The sequence below is a fragment of the Mustelus asterias genome, chromosome 14 (genome assembly GCF_964213995.1).
Source record: "Mustelus asterias chromosome 14, sMusAst1.hap1.1, whole genome shotgun sequence".
Lineage (NCBI taxonomy): Eukaryota > Metazoa > Chordata > Chondrichthyes > Carcharhiniformes > Triakidae > Mustelus > Mustelus asterias.
Genome location: NC_135814.1, coordinates 60,548,198 through 60,571,067, shown reverse-complemented (window position 1 = coordinate 60,571,067; position 22,870 = coordinate 60,548,198). Strand labels below are relative to the sequence as shown.

The 22,870-nt window shown below is 41.9% G+C and overlaps 1 protein-coding gene across 3 annotated transcripts in view; it reads left to right on the top strand.

The window, feature by feature from the left end:
• The window catches only part of sestd1 (SEC14 and spectrin domains 1), a 150,618-nt gene that overhangs the window by 77,071 nt on the left and 50,677 nt on the right, over positions 1-22,870 (top strand). For all 3 annotated transcript variants that reach the window (XM_078228494.1, XM_078228493.1, XM_078228495.1), the window contains 3 exons: positions 2,696-2,809; positions 7,519-7,632; positions 19,086-19,183. In XM_078228494.1, coding sequence (XP_078084620.1) covers positions 2,696-2,809; positions 7,519-7,632; positions 19,086-19,183 — 326 coding nt within the window. The remainder of the gene's footprint in view (positions 1-2,695; positions 2,810-7,518; positions 7,633-19,085; positions 19,184-22,870) is intronic.

Sequence of the window (22,870 nt, the reverse complement as noted above, 5' to 3'; positions counted from 1 at the left end):
TCTGCAATTAAAAGCTAGTGAAAGTATCATATGGTTTACGAATAATAAGAAAATTTGCCATCCTTATCAGGTCTGGTCTATATGTGACACCAGACCCACAGCAATGTGGTTGACTCTTAATTGCCTGACACTCAGTGCAAGAGTAATTAGGGATTGGTTTAAAAATAAAATACTGGCCTTGTCAACTCAGCCCACATCCCATGAAAAAATAAAAAAAGCCCATCACATTCCATCTTGACTTGGAAATATATTGTTGCTGCTTCGTCATCGCTGAGCCAAAAGCCTGGAACTCCCTACCTGAATCATGGTTGGTTGTACCTGTACTACTACAACAGCAACGGTTCAAGACGATGCTTTCTCAAGGGCAATGAAGGATGACTAATAAATGCTGGCAATACCAATGATGCCCATACTCCATGAACAAATTTAAAAAGTGAGTGCAAAAACACAGCAGTCTTGGTAAACCTTTATAAATCCTTGGCTTGGCCTCCGAGACCTGGGTTTGATTCCTGGTTGGTCACTGTCTGTGTGGAGTTTGCACATTCTCTCCGTGTCTGCATGGGTTTCCTCCGGGTGCTCAGGTTTCCTCCCACAGTCTAAAGATGTGCAGGTAAGGTGAATTGGCCATGCTAAATTCTCCCTCCGTGTACAGGTGTACCAGAGTGTAGCGACTAGGGGATTTTCACAGTAACTTCATTGCAATGTTAATGTAAGCCTACTTGTGATTAATAAGTAAACTTTATTCTGGGCAGGATATCAAAGCTTGGAGAGGATACAAGGAAGAGATACCAGGAAGATACTAGTTGTATTGAGAGATTGGAGAATCTGGGATTGTCCTCCTTTGAGCAGCAGAAGTTAAGAGCAGAGCTATTCAAAATTATAAAGGTTTTTGATGGAGCATGTAGGGAGAAATGGTTTCATTGGGCAATTGGGTGGATAGCCTCATAGAATTAATATGTGGCAAAAAACTGGAGGGAAATGAGGAGAATTGTTTTCACATTAAGTCTAGAATGTGTTGAAAAGAATAGTGGAAGTTTCAAAAGCCAATTTGACATGGACGGGACTCGGCTCATTTCCAGGAAAAGTTTGGGTAGAAACTAAATTGGACCGGTACAATGTGACAAATTGCTGTTTTATGTACTGTAAGATTCTAAGAGCGTCGATATACTTTGAAACTGATGACATGATGTATTCCATCATTCAAACTGCAACATGACACTGAGAATATTTCAAATATGCACCAGGGCAAAAATAAACCACCACTGAAGTAGGCTGCAAGTGTTTATGCACTGCATGTGTCATCATAGAAGATATATTATCTTGTTGATCAGGCACAGTAAAATCTTACTGGGAAACATCAACGTCAAGTATTTTATGTGGTGAAAAGAAGAGTCTAGGAAATAACGTTGACATTTGATTGCATGACAGTGTACTTTAATAGGACAGCATAGAAGGACTAAAAGCAGTCTATTAAAACCGATTTTTACTTTGTATCAAGTTTCTCATTCCTGAAGGATTTGTTTGTTGAGGTACTGTTCTATGGGTGTCACTTGGTCGCTATTCATGTGAGGTATGAATATGAATATTGCAGGGGTGGGGTGAAAGAGCCATAACGCAAGAAAGAGAGGGATTATAGAAGTGTGCTTTGTTGATGATGATTGCATCTGTGAAACTCAGGTGAAATCTATTGTCAGATAGGATTCCTGGATTTCCCTGGGCGCGTAAAGAACAGCATATTGTGGAGCTGTGTAGCTACGTAGCATCGTACAATGTTGAAGAGGAATATTTGAAGTTGTGGAAGTCAATTCTTTGCTGTATCGACCATGTAAAGTAAAAATGACCTTTTTTAAATTTGAAGCATCGTTTGCCTATTAATTCATATTTAATATGTGTTGATTTGGATTTGTGTTAAACTTAAAAATTGCAGAAAGTGGAATCTTGTTTCTAATTTCTTCTTTGTAAGTTATTGGTTAGAATGTTTTTTTGTTTTCCCCCAAGGGGATTGTTACAGGACGAAGTGGAAATAATTACATTAAATTTGGAAATTCAAAAGTTTTTTTGTTGTGGGAAAGCTAGAGTAAATAATTTCTCCCAAATCAAGTGACTTTAGGTCTCAAAAACTAACGGCATGGAATTTCACACCAGTAATTTGTGTGACTGGGGAGACTGCATGATAGAATTTATAATTTTTGGTTTTAAATTGCATCTCCAAACATTAGACAGAATAGAAGAAAAATGTCTTGCTTCATCCTGTGATGCATATGGAGTGTTGGGTATGTAGTGTTTGGAATTTTATGTAGCTATAATATAGCCCAAGATCAAGCATTGTTACATGTTTGAACCTATTTTTAATTGTCTCTCTACATATTTATAGTAGCAAACAAGAGCTAAATAAGCATAACAATTGACTTCCATTTACTAATTTATATGCAACTCAAGAAAAATTAACTCCTTGATATTTCTAAAGATTATGTGCATTGGGTGTTACTTACACTTTTTACTCCTGTCACTATTGGCTGCGTGGAAGGCATAAATACATGACCATTGTGAACTGAACAGAACTGCCTTGATCTTAATTTTGCTCTCTTCACAGGTATTATGAATAATATGTAATATTTCCAATATCTTAATATTTTGGGAAGAAATGTAAAATGTCTGCATGTGAAAGTGATACAGATTTTCTTCTGTTACCTAGAATGTGATTCCTGCTGAAGTGTCTTTAGTATGTGTGGTGAAACCAGATGAATTCTGGGACAAGAAAGTGACTCATTTCTGCTTCTGGAAGGAGAAAGATAGACTTGGATTTGAGGTATGCAAACACTGATGTGTTCTCCCAACATAGGTATTGTAATTTTACAATTGTTTAACCTGGTTTACAGCTTGCAGTATTATTTTGCATTCGTTATATATACATTTAATATCAAAATCTATTAATGGCAATCAATATCTGAAAATATGAAATTTACAGCATTACTCCTCATTATACTTATTAATTGAAATCATGATAAATCTTTCATTTTGAAACACTTGTGGAAAATCAACAGCTATTGTTTTCAACAGGTAAATTATAAACAACATCTTTCTACCATTCTGAAAATGACATTGTGCAGGTAACCTATAGTTATTTATAGCTGGTTTGAAAAGTAGTATTTTAATAAATTGGATCTTTGATAATTGACATTGTTTCTTATATATTGATATTTTTGTTAAGAATGCTCTACAGGGTTTACATTTATAGGATTGCTGCTTTATCCAAGCCAGAGTCTGACAACGGTTCAATTTTTTACATTACTTTTCAAGCAGTTAAGTAAAGAGGATTCCTGTTTTCAAATTTGGAAACTTGATCTTTTTCTTAGGATTGGGTGTTTTAGTTTATTTTTGTTTCTACTTTGAAGTTGATAAAATATGGAGGACAGATGTTTATTGTGCTCTTATGCAATAGGCTAGGTTTATAGTCAGCAGTGAAACAGTGGTACTTACCGTTGACCTTGAATAAAGCTACGCACAAAGGTTTGATTTGTATAGCGCCAACTTTGCCTTTCCTGACGTCAGTTTAAATCTGATATGAAGTCAAGGGGATCATCATCAGGCATTCAGTGCAACAGTGATGTCAACAAGCAGGGTAAACAGCCAACCATATTGAAGTATTCTCTCAGACAGCAAACCAGGAAGTAAAAACCACTAAATCCCTTCATTTTTAAATTTAATTGTAAAATAAATTGTTAGAACCTCTACACAGGATTAAGTTAGAAGCTAAAATAAATATTTAAAAAGAAAAACTATTTGAATACTAAATGGAATTTCTTATTCTAATGGAGAAATTTGATAATCAGCAAATATATTCAGAGTCAGTGAGACTGTTTAGCAATAATTATGAATGTGCACACTGTTTAAAAACCTGGTTACACCTCATTCAACAAAGTGTAACTTTAACAAGGCTTTTAAAAGTAAAACCAAAAGTGCAAGAATGGAAATTCTTGTCAGTACAATGATGCCTAATATATTGCATTTTAGGCCTCCTTAAAAGTGCACCCTCTGGATTAGAGTCAAATCGTTGATAGCAATTTCTGAATTTCCACATTTAACTATGCATGTGTGGATTCCAGTAGTTGCTGTCTGTTTTGGAGGAGTAGTTTTGGCAAATGGTGTCAGTTTCACCAGTATATTGGTATTAACGTCAAATGATTGCTGCTACGAGGGCAACTCTAAATGAATGGTCCATGATGGATTGAATGGCTTCCCTCATCCTTAACTATTTTATGATCTTTTCGCATGAAAATGGTTATAACTCCCGCTATTTTATTTTAGCATGATTTTCAGAATGAATCTCTGACACTCTGCATCACAGAGTACCCTAGCGGGATTCCCTCTGATAATCTGTGGCCGGGCCACCAGCCCCGATCCCCTGAACCACACTGTCCAACATCGCGGAGACGCGCACATCAACAGATGACCTTAGCAAGCAGGCTTCTGGGTCACTATCTAGTGAGCACCAGACATCTTCTGATGCACATCAGGTGGAGGCAGTAATGTCCCAGGAATCAGACAGCCGGATGTCTGCTCGATTGCAGGACTCCGATGTGTCCCAGCCGGGTGTCTTGCCTCTGGACACATTTGCCCCTCAGCTGCTGACGATGCAAAGGCAGAACCAGGAATACGAAAAGGGGATTTCAGCGACACTCCTGTAATTGCAAGGCCGAATGGAGGGGTCCCACAGCCTTCTGTCTCAGGCGATGGTGATGGTGCAGACAATGCAGGGCACCAGGCCAACACTGCAAGCCATCTGCAGTGGAAAGCCAGGGGCGCAAAGTCAGATCCATGACGGAAGTTGTCTGAAACTTGTCTCAATCCCTGGAGGCCATGGCTGAGGACTTTGCCTGTATGGTTCAGATAATGGTGGGCCCTCAGGACAGCTGCAGACACGAGGAGAGATTGGAGAGGTCGGTATTGTTTTCCTTGGAATGGAGAAGGCTGAAGGGTGACATGATTCAAGTATACAAAATTGTGAGGGGTAGAGATAGAATGGACAGGAGGAACCTATTTCTCTTGACAAAGTGTTCAAAAACCAGGTTCATAAGTGGCAGAAGGATTAGAGGGGACATGAGGAAACACTTTATGCAGAGGACTGTGGGTGTCTGGAATACGCCAGCTGAGTTGGTAGTGGAGGAAGAGACCCCAAATTCTTTTAAAAACCTGGACCTGTACCTTAAGTGTTGTAAGCTGCAGGGCTATGGGCCATGTGCAGGAAGATGGGAGTAGAAAGGGCACCTGGGTGTCTTTGGGTCATCATGGGCCAAATGGCCCCCTTCTGTGCTGGATAATTTCTGTGGTTCCATATTATGACTGTCTGCACCTGATTTGTAGCCTTTTTCTACCAGGGCATAGCTCATCAGTGACTGTAAAGATGACAACCACTCTTAAATTTTCATAAAATACACAAACCAACCACTGCAATAAACCAGTGACCAAGGCCATCTTCAAGGGGTTTCAGATGTTATTACCTTCCCATGCACCCACCAAGCCAAAGTGAAATCGTAGTAAAATGGCCAATAAGACACCAGGAGTACTTCCTGCAGCAATGGCTGTTGAAACCTCTCCATTGTTTGAAAACTGATGAAATGAAACCTTCAGTTCTAAGCAAATGGCTTTGGAGCATAGAATCATAGAATCCCGACAATGCAGAAGGAGGCCACTTGGCCCATCGAGCCTGCACCGACAACAATCCCACCCAGGCCCCACCCCCATTACCCAACGTATTTACCCTGATAATCCCCCTGACACTAGGGGCAATTTAGCATGGCCAATCAACATAACCTGCACACCTTTGGACCATGGGAGGAAACCGGAGCGCCCAGAGGAAACCCACGCAGACATAGGGAGAATGTGAAAAGTCCACACAGACAGTGACCAAAGGACGGAATTGAACACAAGTCCTTGGTGCTGTGAGGCAGTAGTGCTAATCACTGTGCCGCATATTCACCAGGGTTCTGAAATAGTGCTTCCATTACTTGGAAATATTATGAAAATTCTACAGTATACTCCAGTAAGATTGTCAAAAATTGCTGTGGCTTGCTATGTGCTCTAAAAATTGGTAAGTAAGAAGGAATTGAATCTTTGAAGTACAGAAGTGAAGAAGAAAGTAGAGTTGGGTACTGATGCCCTAACCAAGATGAAGGTCTCGGAGAGAGGGAGGAGGGGCACAAGGCAACCTGTTGCAAATGGCACATGGTGTCACAGGAGTTTTCATTGTCTGCTTTCAATAAAAGGTTCATATTTCCTCTGCAGATAACAAAATGCCTTTGATAAACCCTAGCATTGTTCTCAGATAACCACTATTAAACTTGCAAAGAATGTATACCTTCAATCCTGTTCCTTTTTTCTTTCTTATTTAAAATCTGTTCATTTCTAAAATTTTCCAGTTCTGATTAAACATTATTTCTGATTCCCTCTCCACAGATATTGCTAGACCTGCTGAGTGCTTCCATTATTCGTGATGTTAGAATTCCTTGTTAAGAATGACAAGTCAGTCTTGAAAGATTGCACATGATTTTGTGGTGTCTTGGCTGGCAAATCCAGACTAAAGGGATGTTAGATGCCAGCTGAAACATTGTCTAAAATCATCATCTGCAACAGAGATGTTGATAACATCATATTTGTATTGAATACTTTGATACTTCAATCTCGCTCTCAGCTACAGTATCAGGTGGTAGTAATAAAGCTGAACATTTTTATGATTTGTAACTGAAGATTGTGTGAGCCCCACAGTACTTGATACCTTCTAATTGGGTCCACATATATCGACACATGCTTGGCATATGTTTTTTACAGAATGCTTCTAAGGCTGCATTCAAATTAGATTTATATTTATGATCTAGGGCTGGGAGTATTTTTCTTAGAGGAGTTGTGGATTTCCTCTGGGTGCTCCGGTTTCCTCCCACAGTCCAAAGATGTGCGGGTTAGGTTGATTGGCCATGCTAAAAATTGCCCCTTAATGTCCTGAGATGCGTAGGTTAGAGGGATTAGTGGGTAAATATGGAGAGATATGGGGCTGGGGCCTGGGTGGGATTGTGGTGGGTGCAGATTCGATGGGCCAAATGGCCTCTTTCTGCACTGTAGGGTTTCTATGATTCTATGAATTATAGTTTGATTCCTTTTAAGATACGAGAATCCCAAAGTTGCAGAATGCTAAAACTAACAATGGAGTTAGCGAAAATCTATCGTGTAATTTGGACCAAGTCCACTTAAATCAGACTATGGAAAAAAGCATTCAGATTGAATTTTGTGCTTTGGTATCATTCAGCTGCAGGCTTGAGAACAATACATTCGTGGGAGTCTATAGACTAAAATAGTATTTGACTAAAGACTGGATGAAAAGTCAGATTATGCACAACTCTTCAATTGGAATTCTGACTGTGCTATAAGACCTACACTATACCTGATATATTTACTCAGATGTTTATAAAGATAAACGCGGGATTGTATATATTTACTTTGCTAATTTATTTTCATTTTCAACAGGTAATTTTGGTATCTGCCAACAAGCTTACACGTTATATAGAACCATGCCAATTGACAGAAGAATTTGGAGGTTCACTTTTGTATGACCACATAGACTGGCTGAATAAAAGATTGGTTAGTATTGTGAAGTTACAAGTATTATAAAATCAGCATATAAAATATTAGTATATTAATATATACATGAGGATAATTAGATATATATTAAATGTTATTCTGCATAATTAAAATATTGCCTAACAGACTGTACCTCAAATTCCCTCAGAAAATGGGAAACGTATCTGATTCTTCAACCATCATCTGTTTGGGGCAAAAAGTTCAAAAAATATTCTGGATAATATCTTTGACGTGGAGATGCCGGCGTTGGACTGGGGTAAACACAGTAAGAAGTCTAACAACACCAGGTTAAAGTCCAACAGGTTTATTTGGTAGCAAAAGCCACAAGCTTTCAGAATAGGCTGTTCCTTCGTCAGGTGGGTGGGGGTTCTGATCACAAACCGGGCACAAAGACACAAACTCAATTTACATGAATAATGATTGGAATGTGAGTCTTTACAGCTAATCAAGTCTTAAAGGTACAGACAATGTGAGTGGGAGGGAGCATTAAGCACAGGTTAAAGAGATGCGTATTGTCTCCAGACAAGACAGCTAGTGAGATTTTGCACATCCAGGCAGGTTGTGGGGATTACAGAGAGTGTGACATGAACCCAAGATCCCAGTTGAGGCCATCCTCATGTGTGCAGAATCTGGCTATCAGTCTCTACTCAGCGACTCTGCGCCGTTGTGTGTCGTGAAGGCCGCCTTGGAGAACGCTTACCCGGAAATCAGAGGCTGAATGCCCGTGACCACTGAAGTGCTCCCCAACAGAAAGAGAACAGTCTTGCCTGGTGATTATCAAGCTGTGTTCATTCATCCATTGTCGTAGCGTCTGCATGGTTTCGAACAAGACTTCTTCACTGCACAGGACCTTCAACCGATGCTATACACTAGATACATCGATAACATTTTCTTCCTTTGGACTCATGATGAACAATAACTGAAACAACTATATGATGGCATCAACAAGTTCCATCCCACCATCAGACTCACCATGGACTACTCTCCGGAATCGGTTGCATTCTTGGACACACGCGTCTCCATTAAGGACGGTCACCTCAGCACCTCGCTGTACCGCAAGCCCACGGATAACGTCACATGCTCCACTTCTCCAGCTTCCACCCTAAATACGTTAAAGAAGCCATCCCCAACGGACAAGCCCTCCGTATACACAGGATTTGCTCGGATGAGGAGGATCGCAACAGACACCTCCAGATGCTGAAAGATGCCCTCATAAGAACAGGATATGGCGCTCGACTCATCGATCGACAGTTCCGACGCGCCACAGCGAAAAACCGCACCGACCTCCTCAGAAGACAAACACAGGACATGGTGGGCAGAGTACCGTTCGTCGTCCAGTACTTCCCCAGAGTGGAGAAGCTACGACATCTCCTCCGGAGCCTTCAACATGTCATTGATGAAGACGAACATCTCGCTAAGGCCATCCCCACACCCCCACTTCTTGCCTTCAAACAACCGCACAACCTCAAACAGACCATTGTCCGCAGCAAACTACCCAGCCTTCAAGAGAACAGTGACCACGACACCACACAACCCTGCCACAGCAACCTCCGTAAGACATGCTGAATCATCGACACGGAGGCCATCATCTCACGCGAGAACACCATCCACCAGGTACACGATACATACTCTTGCAACTCGGCCAACGTTGTCTACCTGTTACGCTGCAGGAAAGGATGTCCCGAGGCATGGTACATTGGGGAAACCGGGCAGACGCTACAACAACGGATGAATGAACACCGCTCGACAATCACCAGGCAAGACTGTTCTCTTCCTGTTGGGGAGCACTTCAGCGGTCACGGGCATTCGGCCTCTGATCTCCGGTTAAGCGTTCTCCAAGGCAGCCTTCACGACACACGACAGTGCAGAGTCGCTGAGTTGAGATTGATAGCCAGGTTCCGCACACATGAGGATGGCCTCAACCGGGATCTTGGGTTCATGTCACACTATCTGTAACCCCCACAACTTGCTGGATGTGCAAAATCTCATTAGCTGTCCTGCCTGGAGACAATACACATCTCTTTAACCTGTGCTTAATGCTCCTTCCACTCACATTGTCTGTACCTTTAAGACTTGATTAGCTGTAAAGACTCACATTCCAATCATTATTCATGTAAATTGAGTTTGTGTCTTTGTGCCCTGTTTGTGATCAGAACTCCCACCCATCTGATGAAGGAACAGCCTGTTCTGAAAGCTAGTGGCTTTTGCTACCAAATAAACCTGTTGGACTTTAACCTGGTGTTGTTAGACTTCTTACTGTAATATCTTTGACAACAGTGAACTGAATTGTGAGCTGTTTAAAAAAAAAGGGACAATTTAGTTTTCCAGTGTACTGTCAGCCGTGGAGAAGGTGCTGGTGAGTCACCTTTTTAGACTGCGGCCGTCTATGCAGTGAAGGCAGTTGCACTCTCCTGTTAGGGAGGGAGCTTAAAACAGCGATAATGAAGAAATACATTTTCAAGTCAGTTCAGTTGTCTACTAATGTATGATGTCTGATGGCCAAACCTATAATTTATGTTGTGGTTATGGTTCCTCTAAGAACTAGGTTTCTCTGGAAGATGGTTTCTTGTGGGTGGCACGGTGGCACAGTGGTTAGCACCAGGGACCTGGGTTCGATTCCTGGCTTAGGTCACTGTCTCTGTGGAGTCTGCATGTTCTCCCTGTGTTTGCGTGGGTTTTCTCCGGGTGCTCTGGTTTCCTCCAACAGTCTGAAAGACATGCTGGTTAGGGACATTGACCCAAACAGGAGCCAGAGTGTGGCGACTAGGGGAATTTCACAGTAACTTCATTGCAGTGTTAATGTAAGCCTTACTTGTGACTAATAAATAAATAAACTTTACTTGTAAAAGGCAATTTACTTCCAGTAGCTGATCATGTAACCAAGCTTCTAGGAGATAAATAGCCGTAAGAGGATAAACAGAGATTGATTGCAATAGCGAGTAGATTCCTGTATGAGTGGTTCTGTTTTTCAAGCAGTTTAGTTTAGAACAAGCTGTCTGCAGGGAACATTTTCCAGCCAAATTCAGTTGCAATTATATGCACTAGCTAAAAGGGTTTAAACCTTTGATAACTAAATGATTCTATTGACAGTAACTCTATTAACAGACTTATGGGACAGCCAAGCTTAGAAGAGAGAGAAAGTTACTGGATGCAAGGCTCCAGAGTTAAAGCACATTGGAACCAGGAGAATTCTGATCTGAGGTGGCTATGCTTAAGAGGCTAGCGCCGCCTGCGTTTAACGGGAAGTCTACAACCATGGGGCAGTTGGAGGAAATTTGAAGGGATAGCCTTACTGGAAGTAAGCGAAAGGTCCAAGAAATCTCAACCTTCAGTTTTATCTTTGAAACATTATTCACACCAAGTGGTTAATCTTCCAATAAGTATCTGCCTTGAGTTTTGGAGATTAAAGACAAACTGGTGTAGAAGGAAATTTGAATTGAGAAATTCACTTTTCAGTTTACGTATCTATGTTCATAGTACTCTAAATGTTTTTAATGTAACTGACTATAAGGTAGAGTATAGTAAGTATTAGTGTTCTTGATTTTTGCCATAAAATTGTTTTAGACAGTGGAATTTGCAGCTTCATTCTTTTAGTAAATACCTGGATTTTCAGATTTCCAAAATACGTAACTTTAATGGTTTCTACCACGATCGTGACAAAGGTAATAAAATTTTGATAGAGAATACCGATTAAGACCCTTTAAGAACCCTAAGAATGACCGAGAAATAGTAGATGTCTTTATGACTTTTTCATGTCAGATGTATAATTGAGTCAGGTGACTGCTATCAAATTACAGGGTTTGAATTTACAGGGTGAGAGGGAGGTTGGATTCACAAATTGCCCTTAGTGTTAAAACAACTGAAGTTACAAAAAGAAGGCTAGACACCCAGTCACGTTGGATACCAAAATAAAGTAAAATAGGAGATATCAAATGCCATTCAATGGATTTTGACATGCATCGATTCTGATCACTAAACAAGTTTTGTGCCAAAGAACGAGTGTGGTAAACAAGTTGTCAATTTATATTTTGATTTGATTTATTATTGTCACATGTATGAGCATACAGTGAAAAGTATTGTTTCTTGCGCGCTATACAGACAAAACATACCATTCAAAAAAATCCTTTCTATTCCAGCTGTTCGTAGGAGCTCATCAAATATTGCGTTAAAATATTTTGTCTGTGTTGAATCTATTGATTCCTTTTGTAGCTTAAACCTCTAAACACTCGTGTGAATTTGGCATTTGAGAGCCATCACATATACAGCCATGTTGACTACATTTTACCATTTCATCGGGGATTTTCACAATAACTTCACTGCAGTGTCAATGTAAGCCTACTCATGACACTAATAAATAAACTTAACTTAAACGTATAGAGAAAGATCAACTTAATGCAAGGTAAGTCCAGCCAAAAGTCTGACAGCGACAGGGAAGAAACTGTTCTCGAGTCAGTTGGTACGTGACCTCAGACTTTTGTATCTTTTTCCTGAAGGAAGAAGGTGGAAGAGAGAATGTCCGGGGTGCGTGAGGTCCTTAATTATGCTGACTGCTTTGCCGAGGCAGCGGGAAGTGTAGACAGAGTCAATGTATGGGAGGCTGGTAAAAGTGGATGGAAGGAGAATGCACAGAGCTATAGATGTGAGGTTGTTGTTGGCAATTTGCAAGATATTGTGAAATATATATCACAAGAAAGGTGACGTTTAAGATAAGTTTATTTATTAGTGTCATGAGTAGGCTTACATTGACACTGCAGTGAAGTTATTGTGAAAATCCCCGATGAAATGGTAAAACGTAGTCAACATGGCTGTATATGTGATGGCTCTCAAATGCCAAATTCACACGAGTGTTTTGAGGTTTAAGCTACAAAAGGAATCAATAGATTCAATACAGACAAAATATTTTAACGCAATATTTGATGAGCTCCTACGAACAGCTGGAATAGAAAGGATTTTTTTGAAGTGGATAACTAACTGGTTGAGTCAATGAATGCACACGAATTAAGTGTGACTATGTTTTATTAGTAAGGATCAAAGGGAAAATGCAAATTGAGCTACTGAGAGGGAAGTAATCAATACTTACATTTGAAGATAATCATAGTTGTTGCTTTGCCCATGATCCAAAGATTTTAAGTCTCCTGAAACCCATGAAGATGTTACCGATATCAAGATTGTAAACAGGTGTGCTGAAACACACCTGTTTTTTTAGTTCAAGACAATTCAATTGTTTGTGACTTTTAGTCTTTTCTCTTGGATCAATCTTTCTTTGAAAAGGATCCACAGTCCATACCGTTTGGTGGGGTTCTGCAGCCTACACTCTGATTACCAGCAGTCCTGTAAAGCTGATGATGTCTTCCAAGGGAGAGAGGAAGGCCTGCATGTCTCCCATGTCTTCCCATAGAGCCAAAAACACTGTGTGAGATTGAATCTTTCATAACATTCACTTGGCAAGAGAAGAGTAGGATTAGGAATTGGGTGATGGAGAAAGTTAATCTCAGGGAGACAGGGAGAGAGAATATTTAGGGAACAGGAATTTGGAGCAGGAACTGAAAACAATTGCTTTAGTTTTCCTCCAATTAAGCATTGGGAAATGTTTGCTCATTCACTACTGGAGGCTAATAAACAATTAAAGATGTTTTTGATACCTATGCGACATCTAGATCTTCATAATTACTCTCTTGTTTTTAATTTCAGAATTGGAATTGAATTGTCACCTACTAAATTACACAATCTAGCTATTAAGTATTGCTCTCATTTTAATTGAAAATGTACCTTTTTAATTATAGGGGTAAGGGAGTAAAGTATTGATTCTGTAAACTACAGAGAAGCTATACCAAGTTGTGAATTTTTAAATATAGATCTAAAATAAAATTGAAGCAAGTTATTGCAGATGCTGGAATCTGATACAAAAACTAAAATGCTGGAAAACCTCAGCAGGTCTGTGGAGAGAGGACAAAGCTAACGTTTTGAGTCTGGATGACTTCAGCAAAACTAAAGAAAGCTGGAAATAGGATGAGATCTATACTGTTGTGGGGAGGGAAGGGTGGAGCATTAGGGGCTGGGTGGAGGCTAGGGAGAGATCGACAAAGATGTCGTGGACAAAGGGAATGTGGTGATCATGGCGAAGAATGCTGCTGATAGTGGCACATTAAGAGATCAGAGTGTCTTAATGGCAGAACAAAGGTAAGCAGTGTGTCAAGGGACAACCTGGAACAGGTTATAGATGGCCCTAGGGAGGTGGGGGGAGGGAAGGAAAAAATGATAGGAAGCGAGATAGGATAGGGGATGGAAAAATGAATCAGTGGAAGAAATGAAAACAAATAGGTAGAAATAAAAATGGGGTGAAGGTGGCGGAGAGAGTCTAACAGTCTGAAGTTGTTATACTCCACGTTCAGTCCGGAAGGCTGTAGCATGCCTAATCAGAAGATAAGGTGCTGTTTCTCCAGTTTGCATTGGGCTTCACTGGAACATTGCAGCAGGCCAAGGACAAATATGTGAACATGAGAGCAGGAAATGGTAAGTGACAGGAAGGTCTGGGTCCTGCTTGCGGGCAGACCAAATGTGTTCTGCAACCCAGTCTGCGTTTGGTCTCTCCAATGTGGAGTAGACCACATTGGGCACAGCGAATGCAATAGATCAAATTGAAGGAGGTGCACATAAAGCGCTTCACCTAAAAAAGTGTGTTTAGGCCCTTGGATGGTGAGCAGAGAGGAGGTAAAGGGGTAGGTATGAATATTCAAGTTGGTTTTAACCTTGAGTGGGTTAAAAAGGGCAAAGCAAGTGTCCTTCTCCCTTCTAGGGCCTCATCAGCATAATGCCAATCAACTCCTGCTCCTTTTGGCCCCACAAGGAATGTGAACAAAACTTCAATGCTCTTTTGGTGCAGGAGTCTTTTCCCACTGTCTCCACCTATTGATATAGCCTCAAAAAGACTACAGTTGAAGTTGCAGTTGAGGCTGAATGATGTAATTGTCAGACCCACTGCTGAATGTCAGAAGAGAGGTTAAATTGAAGACAGCAGAATCCATGCTGTATGTAAGTCATCTATCTAATTTCAACTGGCAGCCCAGTAAAGTTCAAAACATTTCTCCAAACTTTAGTAGCCAATAGAACTATTGCTTCATCTCACTTTGTAAATATTGGAAAGTATGTTGACTTATAATTTTATAATTCATATTTAAATAATATGGTTGCAGGAATTTTGAAATGTTAGCTCTGTATTACGATGATACATTTATGACATCACAACTAAAGACATCAGGAAGGCTCAGAAATGTCTGAGCTTGAAAAGTTTTTTATTTATTTATTAGTGTCACAAGTAGGCTTACATTAACACTGCAGTTAAGGGGGCGATTCTCCCAAAAGTGCTGAATTGGCGAGAAAACTGGTCTAGATCACGACTGTTTTTTCTATGCAACTTCAGACCCGAATCTCTCCTCTCTGTGCACTGTAGAGCTCACAATCGTGAATATAATTAAAAACCCGGGGGGTGGGGGGGCAGAGTCTATTTGCGCCCGAGGCTGACAGCTCTGAAACTCTGCGCATGCACAGTGGCCCCAATCTGTCAGTCTCCCCATTTGTGCTGGCCAGCCCGGGACCCCCACAGTGCTGTCCCTCCAGCCTCACCCCACAGCCCGATCGCGGCCCCGACTCCCCTCCTCCTCTCCGGGAGCACCCTGATGTCGTCCCCGTCCCCCCCCCAGCCTGCCCCAATCGCTGGCCTCCCTCCAGCCCAGATTGGGGATTCCCATGCAGAGTGGCAACGGGACCCCCCAATTGCCCCCCCCCGGCCCTGCCTCCAGGCATGGGGCAGTGCCAAGGTGTCCCCTCCGCATGGGCACTTTGCCCCTTGGGCAGTGCCAGGGGGGCACAGGGTGGCACTGCCAGGGTGCCCAAGCCAAGGGGGCACCACCACCCTGCCGCCCGACCCTCTGGGGGGCCCTGATTGCCTCCCCTTCACTCTGGCAGGGTCTCCTGCTAGTTCCCCAAACATGGGGAGCTACTCTAAACCCCACCGGAATGAAGTACTCCTGGCGGGGTGGGAGATGCTATCAGGCTCGGCACGTTCCGTGCTAGGCCCGATATTGACAGTTAAACTACATTTAAAATGTATTTAAAACAGATTAAAATCACTTACCCCTCTTCCCGCCAGTTTCCAGCGCAGTCCCAACTGCGCCTGTTCACTGGCTCTGGGAGACGTGCATGCGTCGGGAACATATGCGCAAATCCCGCGAAATGGCCGACATGTGATTCTCCCAACCCAACCCGCCAGAAAGTTTGCGGGTCGTGATGGAAGAATCGCCCCCTAAGTTACTGTGAAAATCTCCTAGTCACCACACTCCGGTGCCTGTTTGGGTACACTGAGGGAGAATTTAGCATGGCCAATGCACCTAACCAGCATGTCTTTTGGACTGCGGGAGGTAACCAGAGCACAGACACGGAGAACATGCAGAGTCCACACAGGCAATGACCCCAAGCCTTGAATTGAACCCGGGTCCCTGGCGCTGTGAGGCAGCAGTGCTAACCATTGCCACCTTGGGTTACTGATGTGGCATACTGCCTACTTTGTCCCCTTAAATTGACATACAGAAAATATGCAACTTAGTGCTTTAACATTGAAACAGGATGACAGTGAACTGAATACAAATAATTCACTGCAGCACATTCTCATTGACATGCCAGCACGTGTTTTCTGGAGGTTGAGAATTTTTCAGAAAGGAACACCTCCGTCTTCTGTTACCTTGCTGATAGGATTGCCTCTCCTGCTTTGCTTATATTATCAGAAGGCACATGTGCCTCTCAATAGCATGAAAGAATGAGGACCTGCCTATCTGGTTCACTAATGTCCTTTAGGGAAGGAAATCTGGCCTGGATGTAACTCTAGGTCCACAGCTATGTGGTTGTCTCTGATCTGGTCTCTGCAATGGCCTAGCGAGCCATTCCTTTCAAGGGCAATTAAGGATGGACAGCGAATGTTGAACTGGCCAGTGACCCCCACGGCCCAATGAAGATTAATAGTGAAAAGAAATTCATACCTGACTTAGTATCCTTCGGGAGACCTTTGTAGTGTAGTGCACGGTGTACCGTGCATCCGTGACAAGAGCTTTTAGTTTTGAGAGCATGCGGATCATTTCTTACCTTCCAGGTTATGTTCCTGAGAAATGCCATTGCTCAAGATGATTTGTAGGTTGTTTTCCTTTTTTCTGTCTCAAATGTTGCAGCCTCCTCTCAGTTTCTCTCTTGGAACTGGTCCTGTTCATTTTAATAGCTCAATGAATTGATTGCATTCATTGACATTTCTTCAGGGAATTCTGGTATTGCATGCGATGGCTGCTTTTCTCATTCATTTAAATCCAAATGCAATCAGGAATTCATGTGATTTTACAGTGAAAGAATCACCAAGGACCCCATCCTATTGCCAAGAGTGCTAACTCAGCATGCTTATTGTTCGATGCATAGGTTGCCTCAGAGCTTGAAGTCGGTCATCTGCCAAGAAAAAATAAAGTATATTTGTGTCTTTTTGCTGCCTTGTGCTCCATGCAGTAAACGTGTGTAAAATGTTGATTAATTGTAACATTAGAGTTGCTGGCATTTCACTTTCTCAATTCAATCAAATTTAATGATTTCCCATGTTAATATAATTCAAGCAACTTAAATTTGTATAAACACAATCATTCATGTCATAGATTCTCTGAGAGTTGTTTGAGCACCCCATATTTTGTGTAGTGGTATTCCTGGTGACCCTTGAACAATTCTGCATATGCAGTGAAAGCAAATGAACAAAATATCCCTGTTAGAATTTCTCTCAAATCACCAAAAGCAATAACTTTATTTGAAGTATTGCAAGGACATACAGAACCATAACATTTTTCAAGTTTACCACCAAGTGCATTGTTGGACTGATGTAACCTGTTGAACATTTACAGGTTGTACTTATAATTTAAAGAGCACATGGGAGCATGAAAAACAGTTTAAAAGTAATATTGGTGATAATCCAATCATAAAGGCCAGTATATTGTTCACAAGGGACCCATTATCCTTTGAATCTCCTGAAGAAGAGAACATAAACAATTACAACAAATCAATCTTTTCTCTCTTACTCCAGCACAATTGTTCTCTTGAGTCAAACCGCTTCCCACGAAATTCAGCAGTTGTCTCAAATTGAAAAATTCAATAGTTTTTAAATTGTATTTGTTTTGAACCCAACAGTAACAACCATGTTAAAAATCAGATTACTCATATTGATGCCATAATAAGAAAGAAGCAAAACTGGTCTGGTATAAACTATTTTTTTACCTGAAAGTCTCCACATTAGAGCTAACCAAAACACATGGGGTGGAATTTTCCTAAAAAATGGCGAAGTGTCAGGTTCTGACTGAAAACTGACATGCTTCCAGAGAAACAGCCAGGTTTTCACTCCAGATCTTCTGACACTTCGTCAAAAAAAAAAGCAGGGGCCATGTTTTGTGCCGTCATTCTTGAGGGGTGGGGCATAAAGACACCAGCAAGGCTGCTCCAAGGAGATTGGGGTGCCATTTTAAAGGGCACCGCAATCTCAAATTAAAGTTTAAAAAACTCCCCTACCAAGGACATTGGGATTCCCGGCAGACAAGGGGAGCATCCCTAACCCTCAACCACAGAGGGGCAATCTCTCGCCTAACACACCCACACTTAATGAATGCCCCATCTCCCCCACTATCACTGCAGACATTAAGGTGACCCATGACACCCCCCACCAGCACCGCTATGCAGGCACAACCCCCCCCTGCCCCATCCTCACATAATGGGAAGCCTCCAATGGGGTTTCCTAGAGGCTCCAACCCTGACAGTGCCAGGACACTGGCTTCCACAGCCCAGGCATGGTCATCTGGATTGCTGGAGACCAGTAGTTATTCCTGTTGGTGTCATTGAGCGGTTTTAAGAATATTTAAATCTATTCAAACTAATGGTAATCAAGCTCATGCCTCCACTGGGTGTGAACCTGAATATATCATGCGGAAGAGATTCCCTACCGCAAATCCTGTTATGGCACTCTCGTGAGAATTTGCAGCCAGATTGTGCCTGTGGTGAACGGACCCTGAAAATTCCCTTAATGATATCAAATATGAAACATCTTTATGTTTACAGGAATAGAAATTCAGCATTGTTCAAGAAAAACAAGGATGGATCACTTAAGATGTAAAAGCAATCTTGTTGGCAAGATTGCAATGATTAAGAAATGTGTATATTTTTCTTTAATATGATTTTGGTGAATTAAAAGACTTTTCAGATTTTTGCTCATACTATTTTACTGAATGAAAAGTAGTTTTTTTTTATCAATCAGATTCTTATTGTTGAATTCAAATGGTATTCTGCATCTGTTCTGTGCAAGTTAATTTGAACTTGAATAGCAGCTTGAAAGTGAAATTTTTAAAGCTGAATAATTGAGGAGAAAGTATTTTTCTTATTGAACTTAGGTCTTTGAAAAATTTACAAAGGAATCTACATCACTGCTGGATGAACTAGCTCTAATTAATAATGGATCTGAGAGAGGCAATCAACAGGAGAAAGAAAGGTAGGAATAAAATGTGTATGTAATGATTTATGGTTTTGTTATGACATTATGACTTTAAGTTTATTCTTTAATTTTCTTTGCAGTCATGTCTAATACAAACTCAGCCTCAGATTTCTTTAAGATTGCTACTTCTTTTATCATGCAGATTTGTAAAGGGTTAATTAATTTGAAAGTTTCTCCTCCGTTTCTTCATAAAGTACAGATTTTTGTCTCTGATATTTTCAAGCCTATAGATGTTAAAGCTTATGGGCTGGATTTTCTTCTTGGGCTTCATGACCCTACTGTCAACTCGAGTAAGGCCCAGCATTCTGCACTATGGAGCAAACAGTTTTCCCAACTTTGCCAATTAATGGCCAGGGGGCGGATTTGCTATCCAATTAAGGACTCTTGAAGCTGGAATGCCATCCGGAGGCTCTCCAGTTCAGAAGGAGCAGTAGGCCATCTTTGTGGTATATGAGTTCTGCAGTGTCCCTCGATGAAGATGCAATCGCTTCAACATTTTCTGCTGATTGGAAGCTGTTTCCAGGCAGCTACGGTGTTCTGTGATGCCTCTGGGACTTCAAGGCTGACTGGAAAATTGGTGGACCCTTAGATAATTGAATTGGTCTGCCATGACATCTCCATCCTGTTTCCAGGAAAATGGCCCCTGGGATAATCGGACAGATGCTTGATTTTTAAGGAGAGTCCGAAAGGAAGAAACATCCCATTTTTAGAATCAATATCCTTGACCTTGAATATAGTAAAATTCACAAAAGAGTAACACATTCATCAAAACCTTCAATTTCAGAGGCAAGGTAAAACACTTGGGGCCCGATTTTACCAAAATTTCGTGGTAAAGTTGGGCGTTGGGCCTAAAACGCGGTCCAGACCTGACCCAAGGCCAATCGCGCCTTTACCAACGGCCGATCTGGGCGCCAATCTGGCGCGTGCCCGAATCAGCCAGCGGGCCGATTTAAATGCATTTGCATGCATTTAAATTGGCATAATGAAGCCCGCACCCAACTTACCCAAGGATTCCCACTTTATGAGGTTCCGATCCAATCGGCGCCCACGCATTTACCGTGTTGCTGAATTCAAGTCCGATAGGGCTTCAATTCAGCAACTGAACCGCCGAAGCGCCCCCGACCACCCTTCGCGGACTGCCCCCGTGAACCCCCCCCCCGATCGGACCACCCTAGGATGCAGGCCCCGCCAGCAGCCCCCTCCCCCACCCCCGGATTAGACCCCCCGGGCCCCCGACCTACCTTGATCGCTGGTGTCCGTCGAAAACATCTTGCGATCCTGGATCCTGGCCTTGCTCCGGGGGTCCTGATGGGTAGGATGACGTCGCTTCGCTGAGGGGGGGGGGGAGGGGTAGGGGGGGGATGTGACATTTCTTCCCGGGGTGAGGGGGGGATGTGACGTCTCTACCCTGAAAGGGGGGGGGGGGGGGTTAGGGGGGGGGATGTGACGTCTCTTCCCTGAGGGGGGTGGGGGGGATGTGATGTCTCTGCCTCCCACTGTCAGCACTGCCTTTGACTTTCGCGCTTGGACACGCTGAGTGCTGGCAAATCTGAACTCTGCGTGCGCAGTTCGGGGCTCCGACAGATGCAAATGCCCTAGGCCCCGCCCACTGGACCCACGCTGAAAAAAGGCGTATGGGGGCGCTGGAGCGTGGCTGCCGGGCGCGGGTCTGATTTACGACTGCACCCGGCACTTGGAGCCGATTTGGTAAAATCGGCCCCATTATGAAGTATTTATGTTACAGAAATGGACCAACTAGCTCAGTGGGCGCCATGCCAGTGTCTATGGTCCACAGAAGCCATCCTTTCCTCATTGAACCTCATCAGCATATCTTTCAATTTCTTTCTCCCTCAGGCTGTTTGCCTCAGAACCTTCCTGTGGCAGCAAGCTCCTTATTCTGTTCTGATCAATCTTTCCATTGGAATGGAATTCCCATTGGAATCCAATTTCTATTTTTAATGGCCAGCTCATCTGATATTACTCATCTTTCACCCACTCGAATGTTGAAAGTTCTGCCCATTATTTCTAGCATTTCACTGTAGGTATTACAGAATGTAGCGTTTTAATTTAACTCATTTAAATGCTTCATTTCTATTAGTTGGCTGATGTTAGCCTGATGGCAGTTAACAACAGACAAAACTCTAAACAGTTTTCACAAATGACATTTAATAACCTTAATGTGGCTTCCAGAATCATTTCAGGCCAAGCCACTAATAATAAAGCAATGCTTGAGATGTGCAATATTTCAGATGGCTATAAAACTCAACTTAAAAGAGGATGTAATGCTTCTTAAAAATAAAAACTTAGTGATCATTAGTTAATAAATTATTCAGGCTGGATTATATTTTTATAAATAAAACCGATTACTAGATTAGAACAATGTTTTTAAGAAGAAGAAAAGACCATTAATGCCAAGAAGCCCATTTGTTTTTCATGAACCAATCTATGCATCTTATTACCATATCCCTCAATTGCTTCTCTCTATAGAACAATTGTATTTCAAAAACTCATACTGTTTACTTCAATGACTTTTCCTGTTGACTTAATTCTCAACTATGTTGGTAAAAAGATTCCATACGATACATTTTTATACTTCTGCCTCCTAATTTTGAACTTGTTCAATGATAAACGTCTTGCTTGGATCGGATAAAGAAAATAAAAATGCTGGCAATGCAAAACAATTTCATCAATTAATATTGAGTTAATATTTCGGAGACCTTTCTTCATAGGGTTAACCTACTTCCAGGTCATTGCATCTCCAATTTGCCTAGATTTATTTTTTTGTCAATTCTAATCCCACTCTTGAATTTCAGTTGGCAGAGGGGTATGCAGTATATTGGAAATTGTATATGCAGCATTCTTGAACTGTTTCAGAAAAGTCTGAAAAAGCTAATTTGTTGTATGCAAACAATACCATGTACAGTTGCGCCTTCTCGCAGATTTATGATGGCATTCATTTAAATTCGTAGGATGGAATCTTATGGCTGTTCATGCCGGCAAGATTTTCTCATCCCGTTGCAGTGAATGGAGATTTGGCTAAGCGCTAAATTCTCTGTCCTTGCTGCAGCGGCAGTGGGACTTGAACAGCTGGTAAGATCGTGCCCTTAATCTTTAGCCAAGCATGTTCTCAGAATTTTACCAAGCAGTTTTAAACAAAGGAAATGTTGATGCAAAACTTAGTATATTTCAATTTGAGGTAGTGTTTAATCTGACTGAGACCAGGATCAACATATGAAATTCAAGATGGCTCCTGTATAGTCAGTCATTTCCCAAGGGAGCTCCTCACTGTAATTGGGCAGCACAGTGGCAGAGTGGTTAGCATTGCTGCCTCACAGAACCAGCGACCCAGGTTCAATTCTGGCCTCGAGTGACCGTCTATGTGGAGTTTCCATGTTCTCCCCGTGTCTGCATGAATTTCCACTGGATGCTTCAGTTTCCCCTTCCACAGACCAAAGATGTGTAGGTTAGGTTGATTAGCCATGCTAAATTGCCCCTTAGTGTCAGGATCCGGTTACAGAACTAGGGCCTGGGTGGGATTGTTATCGGTGCAGGCTTGATGGGCCGAATGGCCTCCTCCTGCACTGTAGGGATTCTATTATCCTATAACCATGCATCTGGCCAGAAGGGGGATGGGAGAGGAGGGGCCATCTAGTTGAATTTGATCTGAAGGATAGGGGTGGGGTG